The 21,865-nt window shown below is 43.1% G+C and overlaps 1 protein-coding gene across 3 annotated transcripts in view; it reads right to left on the bottom strand.

The window, feature by feature from the left end:
* Positions 1–21,865, bottom strand: part of cdh13 (cadherin 13, H-cadherin (heart)) — a 1,232,244-nt gene that overhangs the window by 43,933 nt on the left and 1,166,446 nt on the right. For 2 of the 3 annotated variants that reach the window (XM_085991760.1, XM_085991761.1), the window contains exon 11: positions 17,779–17,921. In XM_085991760.1, coding sequence (XP_085847886.1) covers positions 17,779–17,921 — 143 coding nt within the window. Of the gene's footprint in view, positions 1–16,037; positions 16,231–17,778; positions 17,922–21,865 lie in introns of those variants that run through there. The other variant, XM_085991762.1, reaches the window with a different exon arrangement.

The raw sequence follows: 21,865 nt of genomic DNA, 5'->3' as shown, positions 1-21,865 counted from the left end.
TGGCGATAGTGAAGGCGCTAATATGTGGTCGGAAGCTCGTCTCGGGATCAGATACGACACCAAGATTGCGAACGGTCTGATTCAGCCTCGGACAGTTGCCAGGGAGAGGGATGGAGTCGGTGACTAGGGAACAGGGTTTATGGTGGGGACTGAAGACAATGGCTTCAGTCTTCCAAATATTTAGTTGGAGGAAATTTCTGGTCAAGCAATGTGACAATTTAGAAACAGTAAAGGGGGTGAGATAGGTGGTGGTAAAAATGTCACTTGTGCCATGCGGATAGAGGTGACACTGACAATGAGTCTCACTCTCAGGACTAAAGGTCAGTGCCAGAAAAAGTTCAATTCTCTAACCAGGGAAGGCAATGTAACAAACGAGATATCCTTCCCTTTGATCCTTGCCCAGCCTGGGCACCAGCACACACTTCACCCTCTAAACATAACAGTTGTACAACTTCCTCTTCATAATTCACTCTGGTTAAGGGGGACACTAATGCAGGATCTTACAGTATGGCTACCCACCTGCCTTAACAGCAATTGCATGCACAATCCTAAACACTTTCCTCCACTTTAATAGAAAAATAGGAGCAGGAGTAGGCCATTCGGCCCTTCGAGCCTGCTCCGCCATTCAATATGATCATGGCTGATCCTCTATCTCAATACCATATTCCCCCTCTCTCCCCGTACCCCTTGATGCCTTTTCTGTCCAGAAATCAATCTATCTCCTTCTTAAATATATTCAGTGACTTGGCCTCCACAGCCTTCTGTGGCAGAGAATTCCATAGGTTCACCACCCTCTGAGTGAAGAAATTTCTCCTCATCTCAGTCCTAAATGTCCTACCCAGTATCCTGAGACTGTGACCCCGCGTTCTCAACCCCCCAGCCAGAGGAAACATCCTCCCTGCATCCAGTCTGTCCAGCCCTGTCAGACTTTTATACGTTTCAATGAGATCCCCTCTCATTCTTCTAAACACTAGTGAATACAGGCCTAGTCGACCCAATCTCTCCTCATAAGACAGTCCTGCCATCCCAGAAATCAGTCTGGTGAACCTTCGCTGCACTCCCTCTATGGCAAGTATATCCTTTCTTAGGTAAGGAGACCAAAACTGCACACAGTACTCTAGGTGTGGTCTCACCAAGGCCCTGTATAACTGTAGTAAGACATCCTTGCTCCTGTACTCAAATCCTCTTGCAATGAAAGCCAACGTACCATCCGCCTTCCCAACTGCTTGCTGCACCTGCATGTTTGCTTTCAGTGACTGGTGTACAAGGACACCCAGGTCCCTTTGTATATCAACATTTCTCAATCTATCACTGTAATGTATATACCTTTAAGGGGGGGAACTATGTTTTACAGCTCATGTATACTGCAGTACAAGCAGTGACCACACCTGTATATAGCACTGAGTAGTAATCTGTACAGACCAGTTGCAGTGTGAGCCACGTTGAGTAAACACCTGTTGTACCGTTCTCCACAGTCTGTGTCTTATTATACACAGACGCAACATTGGCGATGAGGCAGGTTCGAACCTACCTGCAACTCTGCATCACCTCCCAGGGATTCGTTCCTGGAGATTAGTGGATTGGAGGACCAGGCCAGAGACTCGGGCGTCGACCACGGGCAACCGCCCAGTCATCCAGCAGAGACTCGAGAATTGCGGGGGAGGCTGTCGAGAGCCAGGCTTGGCTTTCCAGTCGAGGTGGTCCAGCGAAACAGGCTGGCAACAGGTAGTGCGCAGACCCTTCCCGGACAGCGGCGGGCTAGAGCCCGACCGAGCGGCACAGCAAAGGGCCGAGCAGCGTCGACGGGGGAGAGAGAGGGCAGAGCGCACAGGGCGCAGCCGGTGTTCAGGGGCCGAGCAGCATCGGAGAGAGGGAGAGAGAGACGCGCAGAAACCCGCGAGGCGCCGCCATTGCCACGAGGACCGCCGAGAGTGGCGTTAGGAGAAGCGCGCGAAACCTACAGGGCACCGCCATTGCCATGAGAACCGCCAGGAGCGGTGTTGGTAGCAGCGGGGGAGGAAGGAAAGCGCGGGAGATGCCATTTTAAGCCATTGGGAGACGCCATTTTAAACCACACCCAAAATGCTGAAGAGTGGCAGTATCACCGCATTTGACAATGAAGTCGAAGATTGGACTACATATGTCGAACGAATAGAGGTGTACTGCAAGGCAAATGAGGTGTCCGATGACAAGAAAGCATCGGTATTGTTAAATTTAATGGGTGCAAAGACGTATGGGTTATTACGAAATCTAGTAACCCCAACGAAACCAATGGAAAAGAGTTTTGAAGACATAGTAACGATACTACAGGAACATTTAAACCCCACACCGCTGCTGATAGCAGAAAGATTCAAGTTTCACAAACGGAACCAGCATAAGGATGAAAGCAATGCTGATTATTTAACAGAACTGCACAAACTATCGAAACACTGCCAGTTTGGAGCGGGACTGGCAGATACCTTAAGGGACAAGTTTGTGTGTGGGCTTCAAAGTGAAGGAACCCAGAAACGACTTTTATCTGAAAAGGACCTTACGCTGGAAAAGGCTTTCAGCATTGCGGTATCATATGAAGCAGCAGCACGGGGCACTGCAGAGATACAACAGAGACCGCAAGAATATGGCACAAACGAAATGTCATATGGAACAGGGAAGTGCTATCGCTGCGGCAGAACACACGACCAGAATGATTGCTGGTTCAAAGACAAAGTGTGCAGACAGTGTGGAAAAGTAGGACACATAGCACGAGTCTGCAGGTCGGGAAAGAAAACCATCAATAAGAAACCTACCAAAGGAAAGTACAAGAAGGTACATAAGATGACGGAGAATAGTTCAGACGAACAAAAGAGTGATAACGACTCCGAAAGCAGGGAACTGAGTTGTCTGAAACTAAATAATGTGATCACAACGGAGGATCACCGAACCATTTGGGTCACTCTCAAGATAGCAGGAGTCCAGGTAAAGATGGAATTGGACACAGGATCAGCCCTAACAGTCATAAACCGACGGGACTACGAGCGGCTATTCTCACACATACCCTTGAGAGACACAAAAATTATTCTGAAGACGTACACGGGGCAAAAAGTCTACCCCAAAGGAAAAATAAGGGTGACCGTTATACATAATGGTAAGGAAACACCAAAACTAGACCTGTAAGTATTGTAAGATGGAGGACCACCATTACTGGGATGTGAATGGATCCGGAAAATACAACTGGATTGGCATTTCATACAGGCACTGACTGTGGCTGACAAAAAGGATGATGACGTCACACCTGGGCGACTGTCAAAGATCCTAACTGATGCGAAAGAAGTGTTCCAGCAAGGACTCGGAACACTAAAAGGCATGACAGCGACGATTAAAATTGAAGAAAACGCAAGCCCAAAATTTTTTAAGGCCAGACCGGTACCTTATGCGATCCGCCCAGCCGTCGAAGCAGAGCTGGAGAGTCTGGAATGTTCAGGTGTACTGTCCAAGGTAGACTGGAGCGAGTGGGCTACACCCATCGTGCCTGTGATGAAAAAGTCGTTGAGCAGCACGCCTGGGGAACCAAGGAAGGTTCGCATCTGTGGGGACTTTAAGGTAACAGTGAACCCGATCCTTCACACCGTACAATATCCACTTCCGCGGATTGAAGATATATTCGCCTTGCTATCTGGAGGGAAACGCTTCACTAAGATTGAGGTAGAAGAAGCATCAAAAAAATACCTCACAATCAACACCCATAAAGGTCTCTACCAATACAACCGGCTGGTATTCGGGGTAGCATCAGCTCCGGCTATTTGGCAGAGGGCAATGGAACAAGTCCTGCAAGGGATCCCAGGGACCCAGTGTTATTTGAACGACATCCTGGTCACGGGCAAAAATGACAGTGATCACCTTGCCAACCTGGAGCAGGTGCTCACTAGATTGCAGGAATATGGGCTCCGAGCTAACCGCCCCAAATGCGAGTTTTTTAGAAAGCAGATCTCGTATTGTGGCCACGTTATCGATAAAGAGGGGTTACATAAGTCCCCAGAGAAGATTGAGGCAGTAGTCAAGGCTCCAGCACCGGAAAATGTGTCACAACTGAGGTCGTTCCTCGGGCTGGTAAACTACTACCATAAGTTCTTGCCAAATTTGTCGACAATACTACATCCACTGAACACCATACTGCAAACTGGGGTGCCATGGAAGTGGACTGACGAATGTAGACGAGCTTTCCAGAAGAGCAAAACACTAATCACATCGAAAGAGGTATTGGCCCATTACAACCCGGCATTACCAATTCGGTTGGCATGTGATGCGTCACCCTACGGCATTGGAGCGGTGCTGTCGCACAAATTCTCGGACAGCTCAGAGAGGCCAATAGCCTTTGCATCACGATCACTAACCTCAGCCGAGCGTAACTACGCCCAGATTGACAGAGAGGCCCTCAGCCTAGTGTGGGGAGTGAAAAAGTTCAATCACTATCTGCACGGGCAGAAATTCACCTTGCTGACTGATCACCAGCCTTTTGTCTCCATTTTTAATCTGAAGAAGGGCGTTCCGGTGATGACTGCGCAACGACTACAAAGATGGTCACTTTTTCTAGGGGCGCACCACTATGAGATTGAATATAAGGGCACGAAACAGCATGGAAATGCTGATGGGCTATCACGCCTGCCACTGCCTACTGTGGAGGAAACACCAGCAGTGGATCCTGTCGAAATATTCCATTCGACTATAGTTCAATACCTACCGGTAACTAACGCTTGTATTGAAAAGGAAACCCGAAATGACCCGACACTGTCTCTGGTATATGATTTGACGGTGAAGGGATGGCCAGCACATGGTGACTCACTGTTGCCAGCATTCTCGACAAGGAGAGAACAGCTGTCAGTGTGCCGGGGGACCTTGATGTGTGGATCCCGAGTGGTAATTCCACCCAAGTTAAGGGATAGAGTGCTCAATGAGCTTCATGAGGGTCACCTGGGAGGGGTAAAAATGAAAAGCCTAGCCAGGGCTTATGTGTGGTGGCCGGGAATCGATAAACAAATCAAGGACCTGACCAAGAGCTGCCCAGGATGCCAGAAAGTCCAAAATGCACCACCACAGGCCCCTCTACACCCATAGGAGTGGCCCTCATCTCCATGGCAACGGGTGCATATTGATTTTGCTGGTCCATTCATGGACTCAATGTTTTTAATAGCCGTGGATGCGCACTCGAAATGGCCTGAGGTCATCAAAATGTCCTCCACCACCACGGAGAAAACTATTGCAGTCCTACGGACCATTTTTGCCAGGAATGGCTTGCCAGAACAGATTTGCTCTGACGACGGACCACAGTTTGTGTCCGAAGAGTTCCGGAGGTTCTTGAAAAAGAATGGGGTAAGGCATTACACATCCGCCCCGTATCATCCAGCCACAAATGGATTGGCTGAGAGGTTCGTACAAACCTTTAAGAAGGCAATAAAGGCTATGTACAATGACAACATTCCGCTGCAGCACAAGGTGGACAATTTCCTGTTCGCCTACCGGAATGCGACACATGCAGTCACCAACCAGGCCCCAGCCATGATGTTCTATAACCGAAGGTTAAGATCTCGCCTGGATTTGCTCAGACCAAACGTACGAAGAGATGTTGAGAGTAAGCAATTCCAGCACATCCATGAGAAGCCAACAAGGAGCTTCAATGTAGGGCAACCAGTCTTGGCCCGCGACTACCGAACAGAAAAATGGCAGCCAGGAACGATATGCACACGGCAGGGCCCACTAATGTACACAGTGGACGTTGGGGAGAGCATCGTGAGACGCCATGCTGACCAGATCCTAGAGTCACAGGAACAAGTCAACCCCATGCCTCGCCCATACGTACCTGGTGATGAACCCGACGTACAGGTCGCATCTACCCCAGAAACAGTAGCATCGGAAGCTGATGAACCAACCGACGACAGGGGGCCAGAATCGCCTCCGCACCAAGAGCAAGACACTCGGGAAAGGTGCTATCCAGAAAGGATCAGGAAGCCTCCCCAAAGACTGAATATATAAATAGACTATTTTCAGCTAATGTTGCATGTTAAAAGTGTTAATTGTAATTAGTTTGATATTTAGTTGTTAAATGAGTGTTATGGTACTGTTAATCTAAAAGGGGAGGAATTGTAATGTATATACCTTTAAGGGGGGGAACTATGTTTTACAGCTCATGTATACTGCAGTACCGGCAGTGACCACACCTGTATATAGCACTGAGTAGTAATCTGTACAGACCAGTTGCAGTGTGAGCCACGTTGAGTAAACACCTGTTGTACCGTTCTCCGCAGTCTGTGTCTTACTATACACGGATGCAACAATCACCATTTAAATAATTCTCTGCCTTTCTGTTTTTTCTACCGAAGTGGATAACATTTATCCACGTTACACTGCATCTGCCATGTATTTGCCCACTCACTCAACATGTCTAAATCACCTTGAAGCCTCTTTGCATCCTCCTAACAACTCACAATTCCACCTAGTTTCATGTCGTCAGCAAACTTGGAAATATTACATTTGGTTCCCTCATCCAAATCATTGATATATATTGTGAATAGCTGGGGCCCAAGCCTTGGTCACCCTGCAGCCATGTCTCCGTAATTGCAATTATATCGTATCCGTTTACATCTATTTGCGCTGTTAATTCGTCTACCTTATTATGAATGCTTCGTGCATTCAGATATAATGCCTTTAGATTTGTCTTTTTAACATTTTTAGACATCTTAACATTTTTTGTACTATGGCCCTATTTGTCTTATTACCATTTTTTCTTACCCGGACCCTATTTGTTAGTGCACTCCTTTGTTTGTACATTCTGTCCCTTCCTGACACAATCTGGTTATCCTTACCCCAATCACTTTCCTGTACTGTTTCCTTGTCTTTTCTTTTTAGCATTCTAGATTTCTCTCCACCGGGACCCTCCCCCCTCCCTTATTTAGTTTAAAGCCCTATCTACCTCCCTAGTTATTCGATTCGCTAGAACTCTGGTCCCAACATGGTTCAGGTGTAGTCTGTCCCAATGGAACAGCTTTCTCTTTCCCCAGTACAGGTGCCAGTGCCCCATGAATCGAAACCCACTTTTCCCACACCAATCTTTGAGCCATGCATTCATCTCCCTGATCCTATTGACCCAATGCCAATTTGCTCGTGGCTCAGTTAATAATCCAGAGATTATTACCTTTGTGGTTCTGCTTTTTAATTTAGTCCCTAGCTGCTCAAACTCTCTCAGCAGAACCTCTTTCTTAGTCCTACCTATGTCGTTGGTACCTAATAGGGTGATACCTCCACATCTCTTACTTCAGCTCTCCCATGCTGCTGTCTGAGCACCATTGGTCGTGCGTCCCAAAACGGGCCAGAACGAATTTCTACCTCACTCTGTTCTATTTCAGGTTCTAACTAGTTGTAGATGGAGATTGTGTACATTTAACAATACAGAAGGATTATGCGCATATATTGTATGCTGGATAAAATCTTTTTCAAACAATGCATGATTATAACTCTTTGCTATATAGATTAGCAAAAAAAGGACTCCTTTGACACAACTGATCATCAGAAAATCTAGGAGCTTAATTCTATAAGAGCATTTATATAAAGATCTGGAATAATGGCACTTGATGCATCCATTTCTGTAATTGATATTATTTGTCGGCTTGGCTTAGTTGATAGCATTCTCAAGCCCCACTCCAGGACTTGCAGTACTGACAAACTTTTATATTGTCAGAAGTACTGTCTTTTAGATGAGACATTAAATCATAGTCCCGTCTGATCATTTTACAATTTCAGGGTGATGTATAAATCTCAGCGCACTTCCTGGGTGAACAACAAGAAGTTCTGCTGGTGCCCTGGCCAACATTTCTTTCTAAAACAATACCTCAAAAAAAAAGGTTCTTCTCATTGCTGCTTGTAGGATCTTGCTGTGCGCAAAATGGTTGACACACTTGCCTATATTAAAAACAGTCGCTAGACCTTCAATGTCACTGTAATTAGGAACATCGCAACAGAAGTAGGTCATTCAGCCCCTCAAGTCTGTTTCACCATTCAATTAGCTCATGGCTGATCTGTACCTCAACTCTATTTACCCGCCTTATTGAATTGCTTTGAGATGTTTCTGAGAGTTGTAATAAGACACTATTTAATGCAAGTCTTTTTTTCAAAAAACTGGTCAGGATATTGTTCTTGTTGACACTAGACTTCTGCAAAAACTGGCTGTCATTCTATAAATAGCTGAGGACAGTTAGAATTCAGTTCCTCTGGCCCCTTTTGTTCTATGTAAATACCTTTTGGGAACAGTTTCCTGTTGACATTTATATCAACTAACAAATAACAGCAGGATTGCAATTTCATAAGAATTTTTAAAACATAATCCTAGAACAGGTATAAGAAAGATTATAATTTAAAAAATGGATGTGCTACACTAACAGAATAATTTTCATCTCCACAGTCAGACTAGAAAAGATTTGTAAAAAGGCAGCCGCTGTGAATCACTGACAGCAGATAAAAGTTTTCCACACTGCATTTATGCCACAGATGATAGGGAGCAGGAACAGCATACCACTTGGGACTAGATATTTACCTTCTGTGAAGTCTGGAATCAGAAACCTGAAAGCACCATGGAGGAAGGGGAAGATGAGAGACATGACGATAATAATAGATTAGGAGACAAAACGATGAGAAACTCACAGAAGACTTTGGGGAATTAAAAATAAGACACAAGAGACAATGAATTGTAAAAAGGATGCTGAGGGAATGTAGAAGAGACAGGAAGATGGAAAATAAACTTGTAGGTTACAAATTCATAGGATCTGTAACCTTTGAGATTTCTGTGGCAAAGTTACAATCCTACCAATTATTGTACCAACACTATTAAAGAGGCACAGGTCTCTGGGACGACCAGGGTCAGTGGTTTAGGTGTAAATGGAAAGGAATCAGTTTGAGTTAAATAACTGTTTAAGAACCATTATAAAGAATAATAGGGTATGATACCGAAAGATGATTTTCGTTGTGATTTTTTTTCCTTAATCTAGTCCTTCCATTGCTATTGGCCACATGTAGTGTGACTGCTGTTGAAATTGCAATGCATTTTCAATTTACCACGCAATCTCTCTCACTCTATTTTATTCCACACAAAAAGTGTTTAATAGCACACTAAATCAAAGCTATTTGCTTGATCTTTACTGTAAAGTGCTGCAAGGTACCGGAGGAATAAAATGTGATCTTTTCAACTCCATTACATAAAAGCTGTCAATCTTTAAAGTGTTTATATAGTTCTGTTATATTCCTTTTTAAAGCTTTATCAGAGGTATTAATATTGAATACATATCCAGTTCTTAAATTTTCAGTCAACGAATGCAATATCCATTTTGGAATTGCAAAATTTATAATACATATTGTGTGAAGAATAGTCTCACAAAGACTCAAAAGGTTGCAAGTCCCCTGCTGATTCCAACATTGAGAAATTTTAGTTTATTTTGTGTATCCCCATAGAAACCACACTTAACTTATAGCAATATAAGCTATTACTAGTTCTATTATGTGTTCAATAAGATGGTCTAGTGGGGTCAATGCTGAAGATGGAATGTGTTAGCTGATCCCAGACACAACCATGACAGAATAGAATGAAACATTCTAATTGTCAAATGCTGTATTTTCACAAGTGACTGAAGTGTGCAGGTACAGAGGCAAAGCAATAACACTTGAGTCCAGATATCTGGAATTTATGTTAAGTTAAAAGGTTAAGAAACCAGACTGGTCTTCTTTGGTGAAGAGGAGACTGTGAGGCAACTTAACTGAAGTTTCAAGATTATAGCAGCACTGACAAAACCAATTAATTTTTCCTTCTTCTTTTCTACATGGTGCCCACCTTTACCACCTCCCTAAGTATATCGGAGATGTTTTCTAATATGTGAGGAGTACTTATAAAAGTTGATGCGGCCAAATTGTTTGCTGTTGAAAAGGTCCAAACACCCGGTGACTTAAGTTTAAAAATGAGGAAGTTAGTACAGGTAGTAGTAAGAAGTCCGATGGAACAAGTTTTATAGACAGGGTAATAGATTTGTGGAATAAGTTATATTGGAAAAACCATTGAAGTGAACAGTGTAATTGGGTTAAACAGGCAATTATGGTACATTTACACAGGGAGAAGGCAGGTAGGTGCAGGTGACCTATTAGAAAGAGACAAGTTTGCTAGGTCTAATAGCTTTTTCCTATTTCCAAAAATGTTTCATTTCCAGTTAAGATCCCCTCATGTAACAGGTTTCACCATACATTAATGGTCCAGAAATTCGGGTCAGAGGTTTCCCGCGGGTGCAAGCCCCCAACCTGCACTTACCTAGCGCGCCGGCCGTTGAGCTGTGGGCCCCCGTGGAATTCTGATCCGGGGCCTGCTCCAGCTGCCGGCGCGCAGTGCTCGCGTATCCCAGGGGAGCAGTTAGTTCGATGCGTCCCCTGGGATCACGTGGACCATGGGGAGCCAATCGGAGCAGGGAATGCTCCATTCATAAGTTTGACAGGAAGAACTGTCAAAACTTAGAAATACTACGGGCCCCAAAACATCACTAAATCTTCAAATAAATTTTTAAAAATCACATTTTTTAAATAAACTATAAATTACATGAAATAACTATTTTAAACAATAATTTAAATTTTTGAAAAAATAATTTTATTTTCTAATGGGGCTAAAAATAAACTTACCTTGCTTTAAAGTATTTAAAAATAATAAACCTGTGGAAAAAATGTTTTAATTTTAATTAATTCACCACTTACCTTGTAAAAAGCAGGCCTTACGCCTGCTTTTTAAATGTGTAACTTCTGCAGACTTACTCTCCCGAGAAAACCTGTAAAAAAAAACAAAGTTCGATGCGCACGCGCAGCCTCACCTGCGCACGCGTTCGAACTCTGAACCCCTTCTTTCAGGGGAACGGAAGTGCCGGTTTCCCACGCATGCGCAGTGCATGCAGGAAACCAGCACTTCCATTGGGCCTACGGGCGAGTACCCGTGCGTACTCACCCGTGGAGACCCGAATTTCTGGGCCATTATTCTGACTAAAATTCCTCCTTCAAAAATGAAACAAAGGGGGCAATTTTCAACTGCCATTACCCTTTTCTCATCTGAATAATGGGTGAATAGTAATTGAAAATTATGGGGAGAATGAGGAGGCACCTCGGCTGCCCCATGGACACCCAAGGCCCATCTGTTGCAATTTTCAAGAAAATCGGAATCACACGCGAGGTGTAGGACCCTGATTACATTTCTCAGGTACAGATGAGCAGAACATGTGCCGCATACACTCTGCCCAGCTGTGCTAAGTGTGAGCGGCCTAACATGTGGTCCTTAAAGGGACCACTAGAGGTCGCTCAGAAGGCGGCCCAGCAAACTTTTTTTGCTGAATCGGAGGGAGCAGGGATGCTTCTCCTGGGCTACCCAAAAAACTCCAGCCCACTGCCTGCCCATTCAAGGCCCTTCCCTGGGATCGCCTCCGTCCCCCAGCCGAGTTGCCTGCTGACTCAGCTTGTGAGCTGGATGATTTCTTGCTCTCCCTGACCCGGCAAGCTGCAGCAGTGCTCCCTCTAGTGACCACAGCTCGCCAGCAGCCTGCTAACAAAGCCAGGGCCTCAAAATGGTTTGGACCTCACACCTCGCACGTGCTGACTTCATGCCTATTTCGGGAGCGTGGAAACACCATGACCACAAGGACTGAAGCATTTCAGGAAGGTGACAGGGGGCGAGATTCAAACTGACGCATACAGACCCAATGAATTAGTCCATCTTCTTAACCTCCCGACCACCTTGTCGTGCCTGTGTTATTGTGACAGCCTCATTCCCTTTTAAATTTGTAGCCTGCATTTCTTCCTTTGTTGGCATAACACTGGGCTCGAGTTCACTGATGTAGATGACATATTTACTGTTGTTTTATGCAGGCCTTGCTGAAAAGACAACCATTTTCTTTACAGTCCAGATTCAAGGTGAAAGTCCTCATCACGTTTTCACAATATGACTGCTAAAAAAGAATTCTGAGTATCCCGACTTTTGTTCTTTTATCATCACGCTGAAGATTTTCATGTCATTTTGCAAACACTTCTCAATTATTTCATCAGGCTGAAGCTAAGTATCTAATAACATACAGGAAACTTTCGATTTACCAGCACCTAAAATAACCGGAAATCTCGGTTAACCGGCAAAATTCAGGAGTAGGTTTTACTTCATATTGGTATTTGCCTTCTTCCATCTGTGCTGTGCAAGGGTGTGGCTGCAGCTGTTGCTAAGCTACAGAGACGCTTGAAACTTGTGTTCATTGTTCTACAGTACAGGGTTTGTTGCTTTATACAGAGCTGTCAGATCTTTTACTAAGGCGTTCGGTTATCCGGAATTTTTGATGAACTGGCACCACGTCGGTCCCATCCGTGCCGGATAAAAAAAAGTTTCCTGTACTCACATGATACTTTCATATGAAATCTATTGTGTCTTGATTTAGTTGCATTTGCATTTTGCCCCTCCTAAGGTTCTGCACCATAAAACATTCAAGATTAGTTTGGATAGGTGGATGAAGGAAAAAGGGATATAGGAGTTGGATGGGTAAACATTAGTTGGACTATGTGCTCGCGTGGAACGTAAACATCATCACGACTGCTTGGGCTGAATGGTTTGTTTCTGTGTTTTAACTTTTAGGTCTTTCTGTGTATAACATTCCTTGTTTGCAGGAGTATGCAATGCACCCTACGACCAAGCCTCTTCCACTGTTGAGCGGTAACGAGTTAGGAGGTCCGTGACCATTGACATTCCATTTCATGAAGCAACCTGTCTCTGCTCCAAAAGTTACTTTAGAAATTGAAGAAAGATCCGGACTGCCTCACACGCATAACTGCAAACTGCGGCACGGTGGCATCGTGGTTAGCACTGTTGCCTCACAGCGCCAGGGACCCGGGTTCAAATCCGGCCTCGGGTGACTGTCTGTGTGGAGTTTGCACATTCTCCCCGTGTTTGCGTGGGTTTCCTCCCGGTGCTCCGGTTTCCTCCCACAGTCCAAAGATGTGCGGGTTAAGTTGATTGGCCATGATAAAAATTGGCCCTTAGTGTTAGGGGGGATTGACTACGTGGGGTTACGGGGTTACTGGGATGGAACTTGGGTGGGATGGCTGTCGGTGTAGGGACCGGGTGCTAGGGTTTGGATGATCAGCCATGATCTCGTTGAATGGCGGAGCAGGCTTGAAGGGCCGAATGGCCTACTCCTGTTCCTATCTTCTATGTTTCTATGTAAATCCTGTTGGGAAACCAAAGCAAATGCTTGCACTGGATGCTATTTTAATATAACGGTGAAACTGGAGACCAGATAGCAAGGCTAAGTAATTCTATCATATGGAGTCAGGAATCCCTACATTCTGAAGAGAATAGTGACATTTTCCAACCCCGCTTGCCACCCCCACAATACCAGGGATTACCCGAGTGCCTACTTAACCTAATATTCCTGTTGTGCTTAAACAGCTAAGGTCACCAAAGGACATGGTCATTTATCACTGAACCACCATTAATGGGATGCCCTAACACTCACCAGTGAACTGTTAGGGATGAGGTGCACACACACTGTTATGCCCCCCAGTACTGCACCCAACTTGACAGTTGGGAATTGGATTCATTTCGGAAGAACATTGCTGGTATTCTTGTTTTAAAATAAAAATCTCTGTTGCTGTGAACCTATAATCAAATGCTAAATGACAGAAAAGAGGGTTGACAACTTATAGCAAAAACAATGGAAATGGTATTGGGGATCTGCAGAGAGCGATATTGGTCCACTCTGCATGCAAGTAACAACAATAAGAAATTGAACTATACATGTGCAGAGTGACCATCACTATTATTAAATAAGATTCAAATTGGACAAAAATTTGGATATTATGCTTGATTCATTTTTTTAAATGTCTCAATTTCCAGATATGCGTGTATATATTTTACAAAACATGAGTATTTTTTTTTTTAATTATCTATTTTATAAATAAAGGCTAAAATATTTCGCTTCTGCAATGCCAACATATGGCTGTGTGTTTCAGTAATTGACACTGATAACAAGTGAAAGACCTCATCTAGATATATGGAGTTCTACTTGGTAAATGAAACTCTACAACATCCTTACCTTGAAAGCATAGAAATGTATAACAAAATGAAACAAAAAATATATCTTAATGACTTGCAATGTTTATGCATAGAACAGGTTACAGCAACATTGGACAGGCCTCACTGTGGACAAACTGTGGTCCAATTTGTTCTGAATCGCATTCTCTCACCTATGTGCTTGTACGGACAGGTGCCCCATCCTGCATTGTATTCCAACAGCAAATGGCTCATCTGGTGCTCTTGCGCTCACTGATTGCTTTCATTTCCCAGCCACTTGATTCCACTATAAATTTTTTAAAAACTGACATTCATGCAAAAAGAGTCACAAATCATCACTGGCTCCAAGAAATGCGCTTCATTTTGACATATATATGTTGAAAATAGCAAACAATATGTCTCAGTCAGTGTTTGCATCAAATCCTCGTCAACACTGGTCTTCCTTGTTTGTGTCTCCAGTACAGGCATTTCCAGAGTTCTGAAGCTTCAGCTATTTGTTTCTCTTAATAACTAGAGGCATACCTGGATTTTCCATTCAGGCAAAATTCCACGCAAAGGTTGGCTGTTGCATCAATCCCACCTGCTCAATGCAAAAAGGGGTTGACCCCACCACAGTTTCTGAGATCAACCTAATTTTAATAGTTTGGGTGAACTCTCATTATCAGGAAAGCCACTCATTAGGAACTAATGTGTTGCTGCAAGATTTAAAGGCTTGCAGCAGCTCAAAAGAGGAGGAACACAGAAAATTGGTTTCGCAGCAGATCTGAAAATCTTCTTCTGAACAGCTGTTCATGAGGTTTGCAGGAGAGCAGAAACCCCCACCCCCATCAAAGAGTAGAAATATTATTGGGGAGTGAGGTTCTGTTTGGGACAGAGCGGCGAAGGCCCACCAGGAGAGCTGCTCAGGAGCAATGCAAGGTGGTGGCCAGGGCAGTGAGATTGCCCCACTCACAGCAAATCAGTCTAGGATAACTCAGTCATTTCAGGTAAGGTAAGAGGAGCCAGCTACACCTTTTAAGAATGCACTGTGCTATGCCTGTAGCTGCCAGATCTGCTGATGGGTGGCTAAACCAGTTGTGCACCAGACATGCTCAGGTCTACACTCTTGGAGTAGTAGCAGCAAAACTGGGGGCTGTACCAGGGGAATGTCCAGGATGGGAGAGAGTAAAAGGAAGTGATCGGAGATGGCCTTGATCAGTGATTGAGACCATGGGTGTAGTGAGGTCACAGGAGATGGCAAGGTCGATGCAGTGACTGTGAATATGGATTGAAGAGTTTATATAGAGGGTGAGATTTAGGGAGGGCAAGGGGAGCTGAGATGGGGATTGAAGTCATCAAGGATGAGGAGTTACTTAGTATAGAGACTGCGGGAGGAAAAGAGAGTAGATATCTTGGTGAGAAACGTGGGGTTGGGGCACAGGATTCATGAGGTTGTAAAGGAGAGACAAAAGGGTGAAATGAGGTGAAGCGCTTGAAGGAGGAGAAGGCACTCCAGGTGCCTTCTATCAAATGGATCAAAAAGCATTACTCTGCATCTTAGTGTTACAATATCTAATTAACCAACTGGCAGCCCACAGGTGCCAAACTTTACTAGATAAATAATCTCACCAAACTCCAAATCTCTCCACAAAGCAAGGCTCACAAATTCAACAGAAGTGTCCTTTTTTTTTAATGAGTTTTCCTCTGAGTCTTTCCTGTGTCTTTGGATCCTTCCGTAAGTCTTTCCCTCTGTCTCTCTATTCACACAATTTGAGCTGTTTCAAAGTGTCCCAACCCTGACGTCTGACATTACAGTACACTTGAGAATTCATTGTCCTTCAAAAACACACACACACGTACATAAATAAATTCATGTCACGAGATTCCTTTGTTAACAATAAACAAGAAGGTCAAATTGGTATTTTATTCCAATACGGCTAACAATTGAGATGCATATCATGTTACCATTTTACAACTGTACTGAAGAATATTCTGATATTTTTATTTATTTCCTGATTAAAATGTTCATAGAATCATTAAACGAATCCCATAAACTGAAAATGGAAACTTCCTACTTGTGATTCTTAAAATAGCATCAGGACCTTGGGACAGGTGAAGAGAGCAACAGATGAATCAGGGTGAGCGGAGAAAGAAGTGCAAAGCTTGGGGCAAGCAGGGAGAGTGGAAAAAGAAGCACAAAACTCAGGTCAGGCAGAAAGAGACACAGTATGACAAGGACTTAGGTAGAACTTAGTCAGCTAACATTCTCAAAGACCAGAGTGCCATCATACTGGCTACTTTAATCAGTGAATATATGCAAACAATAGTTATAGGAAACTCTTTTTTTATCCGGCACCGATGGGACCGGCGTGTTGCCGGTTGATCAAAAATTCTGGATGACGGAGAGGGTTATCTACCGAGGCTATTTTTAACAAAGAAAAATTAAAAAATCAAGAAATGTGCAGTATACAGTAATTGGGTACTCACCTACAGAATGTTGTGTTAAATGGATGGTGGAAGATGCTTGATTAAGTACAGTACTGCCAGTTGAGGGTAATCCAAAACTCTTTAATTACTTAACAGTAAAACAAAACTTATACAGTAAACGACTGTATACAGCGCGGGAGAGTCAGACTCCTGTTATTGAGGTGTTCCGACTTCCGACAGCGCCAAGAAGCCGAGTACTGGCAGTTTGGAGAACTACCCCCACTGACTAACTTGGCCACCGCGGGAGACTCGGACTCGGCAACATTGCCGGTTATTGAGGTATTGTTGTCAGAGTGAGAATTTTGCCGGTTAATAGAGAATTCCGGATATTTAGGTGCCGTTTAAACAAGAGTTTCCTGTATTTAGAAAGGAGTCCTGAGACAATAACAAAATTAGCAGAACCGATGACTTATAATCAACTGTGAGAATAGAAATAGCAGTTATGTGGTTGTAAGTGCAATCATTCAGATGTCTTAAGACCGGCAGGTGTATAGCTGCTTTTTTATTGGTTGCTGTTTTAACTCAGATTAAATGAGCCAGCACTTGTGAGCCAGTTCCTACTATTTTTGTTGCTGAAACCAGTCAGCAGACTCGCTTTCTATGGAAAACCGATCGACGAGTCTGCCACCAGAATAAGGGAGCCACATTTAGCGGCACAAATAACAGAAGCCAGTGCATGGATGCCAGGCTCCCAGAATCCAAATTAAACAGCGGCAATATAATAGCAGCATTGATACATTTCTCTGGAAATTGATTGATTGTTCTGCTCTGACAGCTGATCCAGAGTGAAAGAACAGTTAGCTAGCAGCCCTTTGTGCAACTATATTAATGTTTTCATTTCTGTTTTGGAAAAGACGCAAGAAATGTTTGCTCGTAGGTCAATCGTTCTGAGCAAGACTTTATTGTTCAACAAAGTATGCATTAGTGTCTTTATGGGATCTAGTGCATAACACCAATGTGCATAGTTTCTCTGTCTGCACTAGTAAGGTTGATGTGACTAAGTACACAATGGAAGCATCATAACATAAGGAAGCATTAGATTTTTGATTATGTAACATGGGATGAGTTTTTTTTAAGGTTCTCTGTGCATGATGAGAGTTAATTCCCACAATTCTATACATCCATGTTACAACTGGCATTGGCATTAGACCAGTTCTAACACTGGCATATACCCTGAGTGCTCAAGAAAGAAACAGTATTTATTTAGGTGGGTTTTTACATACCATCATCAGTTGCAAGAAACAAGGCTGTATATTGACTGTCATGGACATGAGTGGATTCTCGATCCAGGGTTGCTCTGGTTGTAACTGTGCCAGTTGCAGGATTGATAGTCAGCCAGCCGGCGGGATCCTGAAACTGTGCAAACCTGCGAAAGGCAACAAGTCAATGTCATTATCTTGCAGATTCATTTAAAAAAGACGGAGATTCGCATTAAATACTTAAACCTAAGTGACAATGCTTGAAATTTCCCTTGAGTTTCAAAGTGTCCTCCACCATCATTCTTATCTCTACTTATTTCTGTGCTATTAATGAACAGGATTATCTAAACTATGCAATTCATGTGAAACCATATCTATAACCTTTTAGCTACTTCTGGTACGCAAAGTAATTATATTTGAACTTGAAACTCATTAAAACCAAATGAACAGAAACTGAAACCAACTAACAGTCAATTTTTTTTTGTTTTCAGATAGTTAATCCTACTGTAACTGGGGCCTTACAGCCACTGGAGTTGCAAACAGCTGTGAATCGGCATTGATTTATCTAAGTTATGAGTATGTTGTTGGTATGCACTAGAATTACTACATAGCAGAGTGCAGCAGTTTATGACCTTGCCTGTGACATTGGGAAAATCAGTTTGCAGTCAAGCTCTCTCACACGACATAATCATGAATGTCTGTGCAGTAGAGCAACTTCTAATATTTATTCTTTCAAAAGTAAAAATACATTGTCATTTTTACTCATTGTGTTTTTAAATTATACAAATGTTTAGAACCGTACCACTTGACTGTTAATGTAACAGTCTGCAGCTTCTAATATCTTGTTGGCATTTAGGAACTAAGATTTATCTAAGTTATGGCATTCAAGAAATAGCACAATAACTATGCCCTTATCTTTTTCATATTTCCAGTTAAATAGGTTTTAATCCAGTGTTCTATAGCAATATTGTGCTGCTGATGAGCATCAAGGACACAGAGATACCACATATTCGGAACAGGCTAAACTGCTTACATTGCTGTGACAAAAATGAAGAATTTTTGACTATCATGTTATTAGCTACTTTCGAGTCAGAAGGTCATGGGTTTGAGTCCTGCTCCAGAGACTTGAGCATATAATTTAGGTTGGCAATCCAGTGTAATACTGAGGGAGTGCTGCACTGTCAGAGGTGCCGTTTTCCCACTTGTTGACTCATATAAAGTATTACACAAGCAATAGGATTTGATTTAAAAGCTATATTAAAACTTTTTTCTCATCAAGTTATTTTCTCTTCGAGTTCGCCCATTCTATGTAACATTCCCCAACTGAAAGCAGCGCAGGCCACTGCTTTGAAGATTCCATTGGCAGAAGTGGTTGCTGCGAAGTATACTAGGGGGCATAGTCTTAGAATAAGGGGCTGCTCTTTCAAAACTGAGATGAGGAGGAACTACTTCACTCAGAGGGTGGTAGGTCCATGGAATATGCTGCCCCAAAAAACTGTAGAAGCTACATCATTACATAAATTTAAAACAGAAATAGACAGTTTCCTAGAAGTAAAGGGAATTAAGGGTTACGGGGAGCGGGCAGGAATTTGGACATGAGTCTAGGTTCGGATCGGTCATGACCCTGTGGGTAGCAGAGTGGGCCCAGGGGCCGTGTAGCCTGATCCTGCTCCTATTTCGTGTGTCTAATTCTGTTAGATGCAGAAGACGGTTCTGTGATAGTGGATTGGCAGTTAGGATCAGATCAGCCATGATCTTATTGAATGGCGGAGCAGGCTCGAGGGGCCGATTGGCCTACTCCTGCTCCTATTTCTTATGTTCTTATGTTCTTATAACCCAGAATGGCTTGTCCTCCAACTTTCCCCCTTGCTGCGAAAATGCCTCGCCACCACTTCACACCTCTTCCCCTTTTCCCACAGTGAGCATTCACCATGTTAATGCACCACTGTGCTTTGACACTGTTCCACCCTAAAGTACAGGAGGGTTTTGAAACAATTTAATTGGGACAGTTTCTACAGCACTGAGAGTTGCAGCCAATATTGCAAAACTGCATTGGAACTGCCATTATGCTGGCATAAATATGCTGTTCGACGATCATGTGGAATTGAAGGAGTTCACGTGGAGAAGAAAGAAAGATATGGAAAGATTATTGCTTAGCAGCCTATGATTTAAGAAGATTTTAAAATGATTTACAATTGGATATTCGGTATAAGTAAAATTTCTTTTAAGGGGCTGAATTTAGGGATTAATAAAGCAATTGCTATGCAGTTACCATAAACTGGCTATGATACGTCTTTAATGGACTGTATACAGAATGAGAAAAATTCTTTCCTGTTGCCAATTTGATGTAACTTTCTCCATACCAGTTCATTCTGCAGTACTCAGTGCATTACTGGAAGGTCAGTACGTGGCAGTTCCAGTCAAGCTGTGCTTGATAAATTATAGCTGTCACTGGTGTGATTTAAGGCCCCTGTGCATGCCTTAAAGCTATGTGCACCATGTGACTAAAACCCCATAATGGGCCAAAAGCCTTTTGGCACTTCTCCAGCCGCCAAAAAAACCATTTAATATTTTACCAATCTATTTTATAAAGAAGGAACATAGCTGAAAAACAAGAAATATGCTTCAGTGGTTACAGGGATCATCATTTGTGTTATTTTACAATGACAAACTTTGAAAGCTCAAAGCGTGATTAAATTCCAAAGGTTACTCTGAAAAGTTATATTTCATCGTATACTATTAGTGCTAAAAAATTCAAACACTATTTACTATGTGTTGTAATAATTTTCTTCAGAATGTATACTTTTGGCCTTTTGTGTTTATCAAGGTTAAGACATGTCAACACTTGAGAATTAAATACTGTTTTCCACTTGTGGCAACCAGCTTGGGTCATTTATAAAGTATCTTCTATTCAACCATCCACCATTCCCCCCCCCCCCCCACACACGTATGCGTTCTTCACACCGGAGATTGTTGATGAGTGCACTCTACACGATCTGACCTCTGTATAGAGATATCAGCGTCTGATGTTACACATGTTCGTTCCACCGCATCATCTAATTTATGTTTTCCTGTCTCTAAATCTATTGTCCTCAATGTTTTCCAGTAGTTACAACCCCAACAACTTTTCTTGTGATTTCTTAATAACATGCCCACCGTATGGTATTTTTCTCAGCACAATCTACCTATCATAATAATCTCCCTCTTTTCTTGTACTAGCTCAAGGCCCTCTCACTTGTCATTTTCTGTTCAACTAATTTTCAGCAAGGCTGTCGCATCATAACTCAAAACCTTAATTCTTCTTACTTCAGCATTCAAGGTCTAATTTTCACATTCATAAAATGGTGTTGATTTTATGTTTGTACAGAAACTCTTTCATAGAAACATAGAAGATAGGAGCAGGAGTAGGCCATTCGGCCCCTCAAGCCTGCTCTGCCATTCAATGAGATCATGGCTAATCATCCAAACTCAGTACCCTGTCCCTGCCTTCTCACCATATCCCTTGATCCCTTTAGCCTTAAGAAATATATCTAACTCCTTCTTGAATATATTTAATGAATTGGCCTCAACTGCCTTCTGTGGTAGAGAATTCCACAGGTTCACCACTCTCTGGGTGAAGAAATTCCTCCTCATCTCTGTCATAAATGGCTTACCCCTTATCCTTAGACTGTGACCCCTGGTTCTGGACTCCCCCGCCATCGGGAACATCCTTCCTGCATCTAGTCTGTCTAGTCCTGTTAGAATTTTATAAGTTTCAATGAGATCCCCTCTCATTCTTCTAAACTCCAGCGAGTATAAGCCCAATCGACCCAATCTCTCCTCATACGTCATTCCTGTCATCCCAGGTATCAGTCTGGTGAATCTTCGCTGCACTCCCTCCATGGCAAGAACATCCTTCCTCAAATAGGGCGACCAAAACTGCACACATGTTGTTAAATTTCTCTTTTGCAGTTGCAATTCTCCATTAACTTCTTTGTTATTTCTGCCATCAAGCTGTTGGACAGCCCAAGTAAACACATTTATCTATTTGTTTTATTTCCATATTATTCAATCTAAGGTCAACTGTTTGGCAGGGTCCTCTTGCTTTGTATTACCGTCGGTTTTCTAAGCA

Source organism: Somniosus microcephalus, chromosome 6 (genome assembly GCF_052327205.1).
Source record: "Somniosus microcephalus isolate GS21.2 chromosome 6, FLI_Smic_1.0, whole genome shotgun sequence".
Lineage (NCBI taxonomy): Eukaryota > Metazoa > Chordata > Chondrichthyes > Squaliformes > Somniosidae > Somniosus > Somniosus microcephalus.
This window is presented reverse-complemented; position numbering and strand designations above follow the sequence as displayed.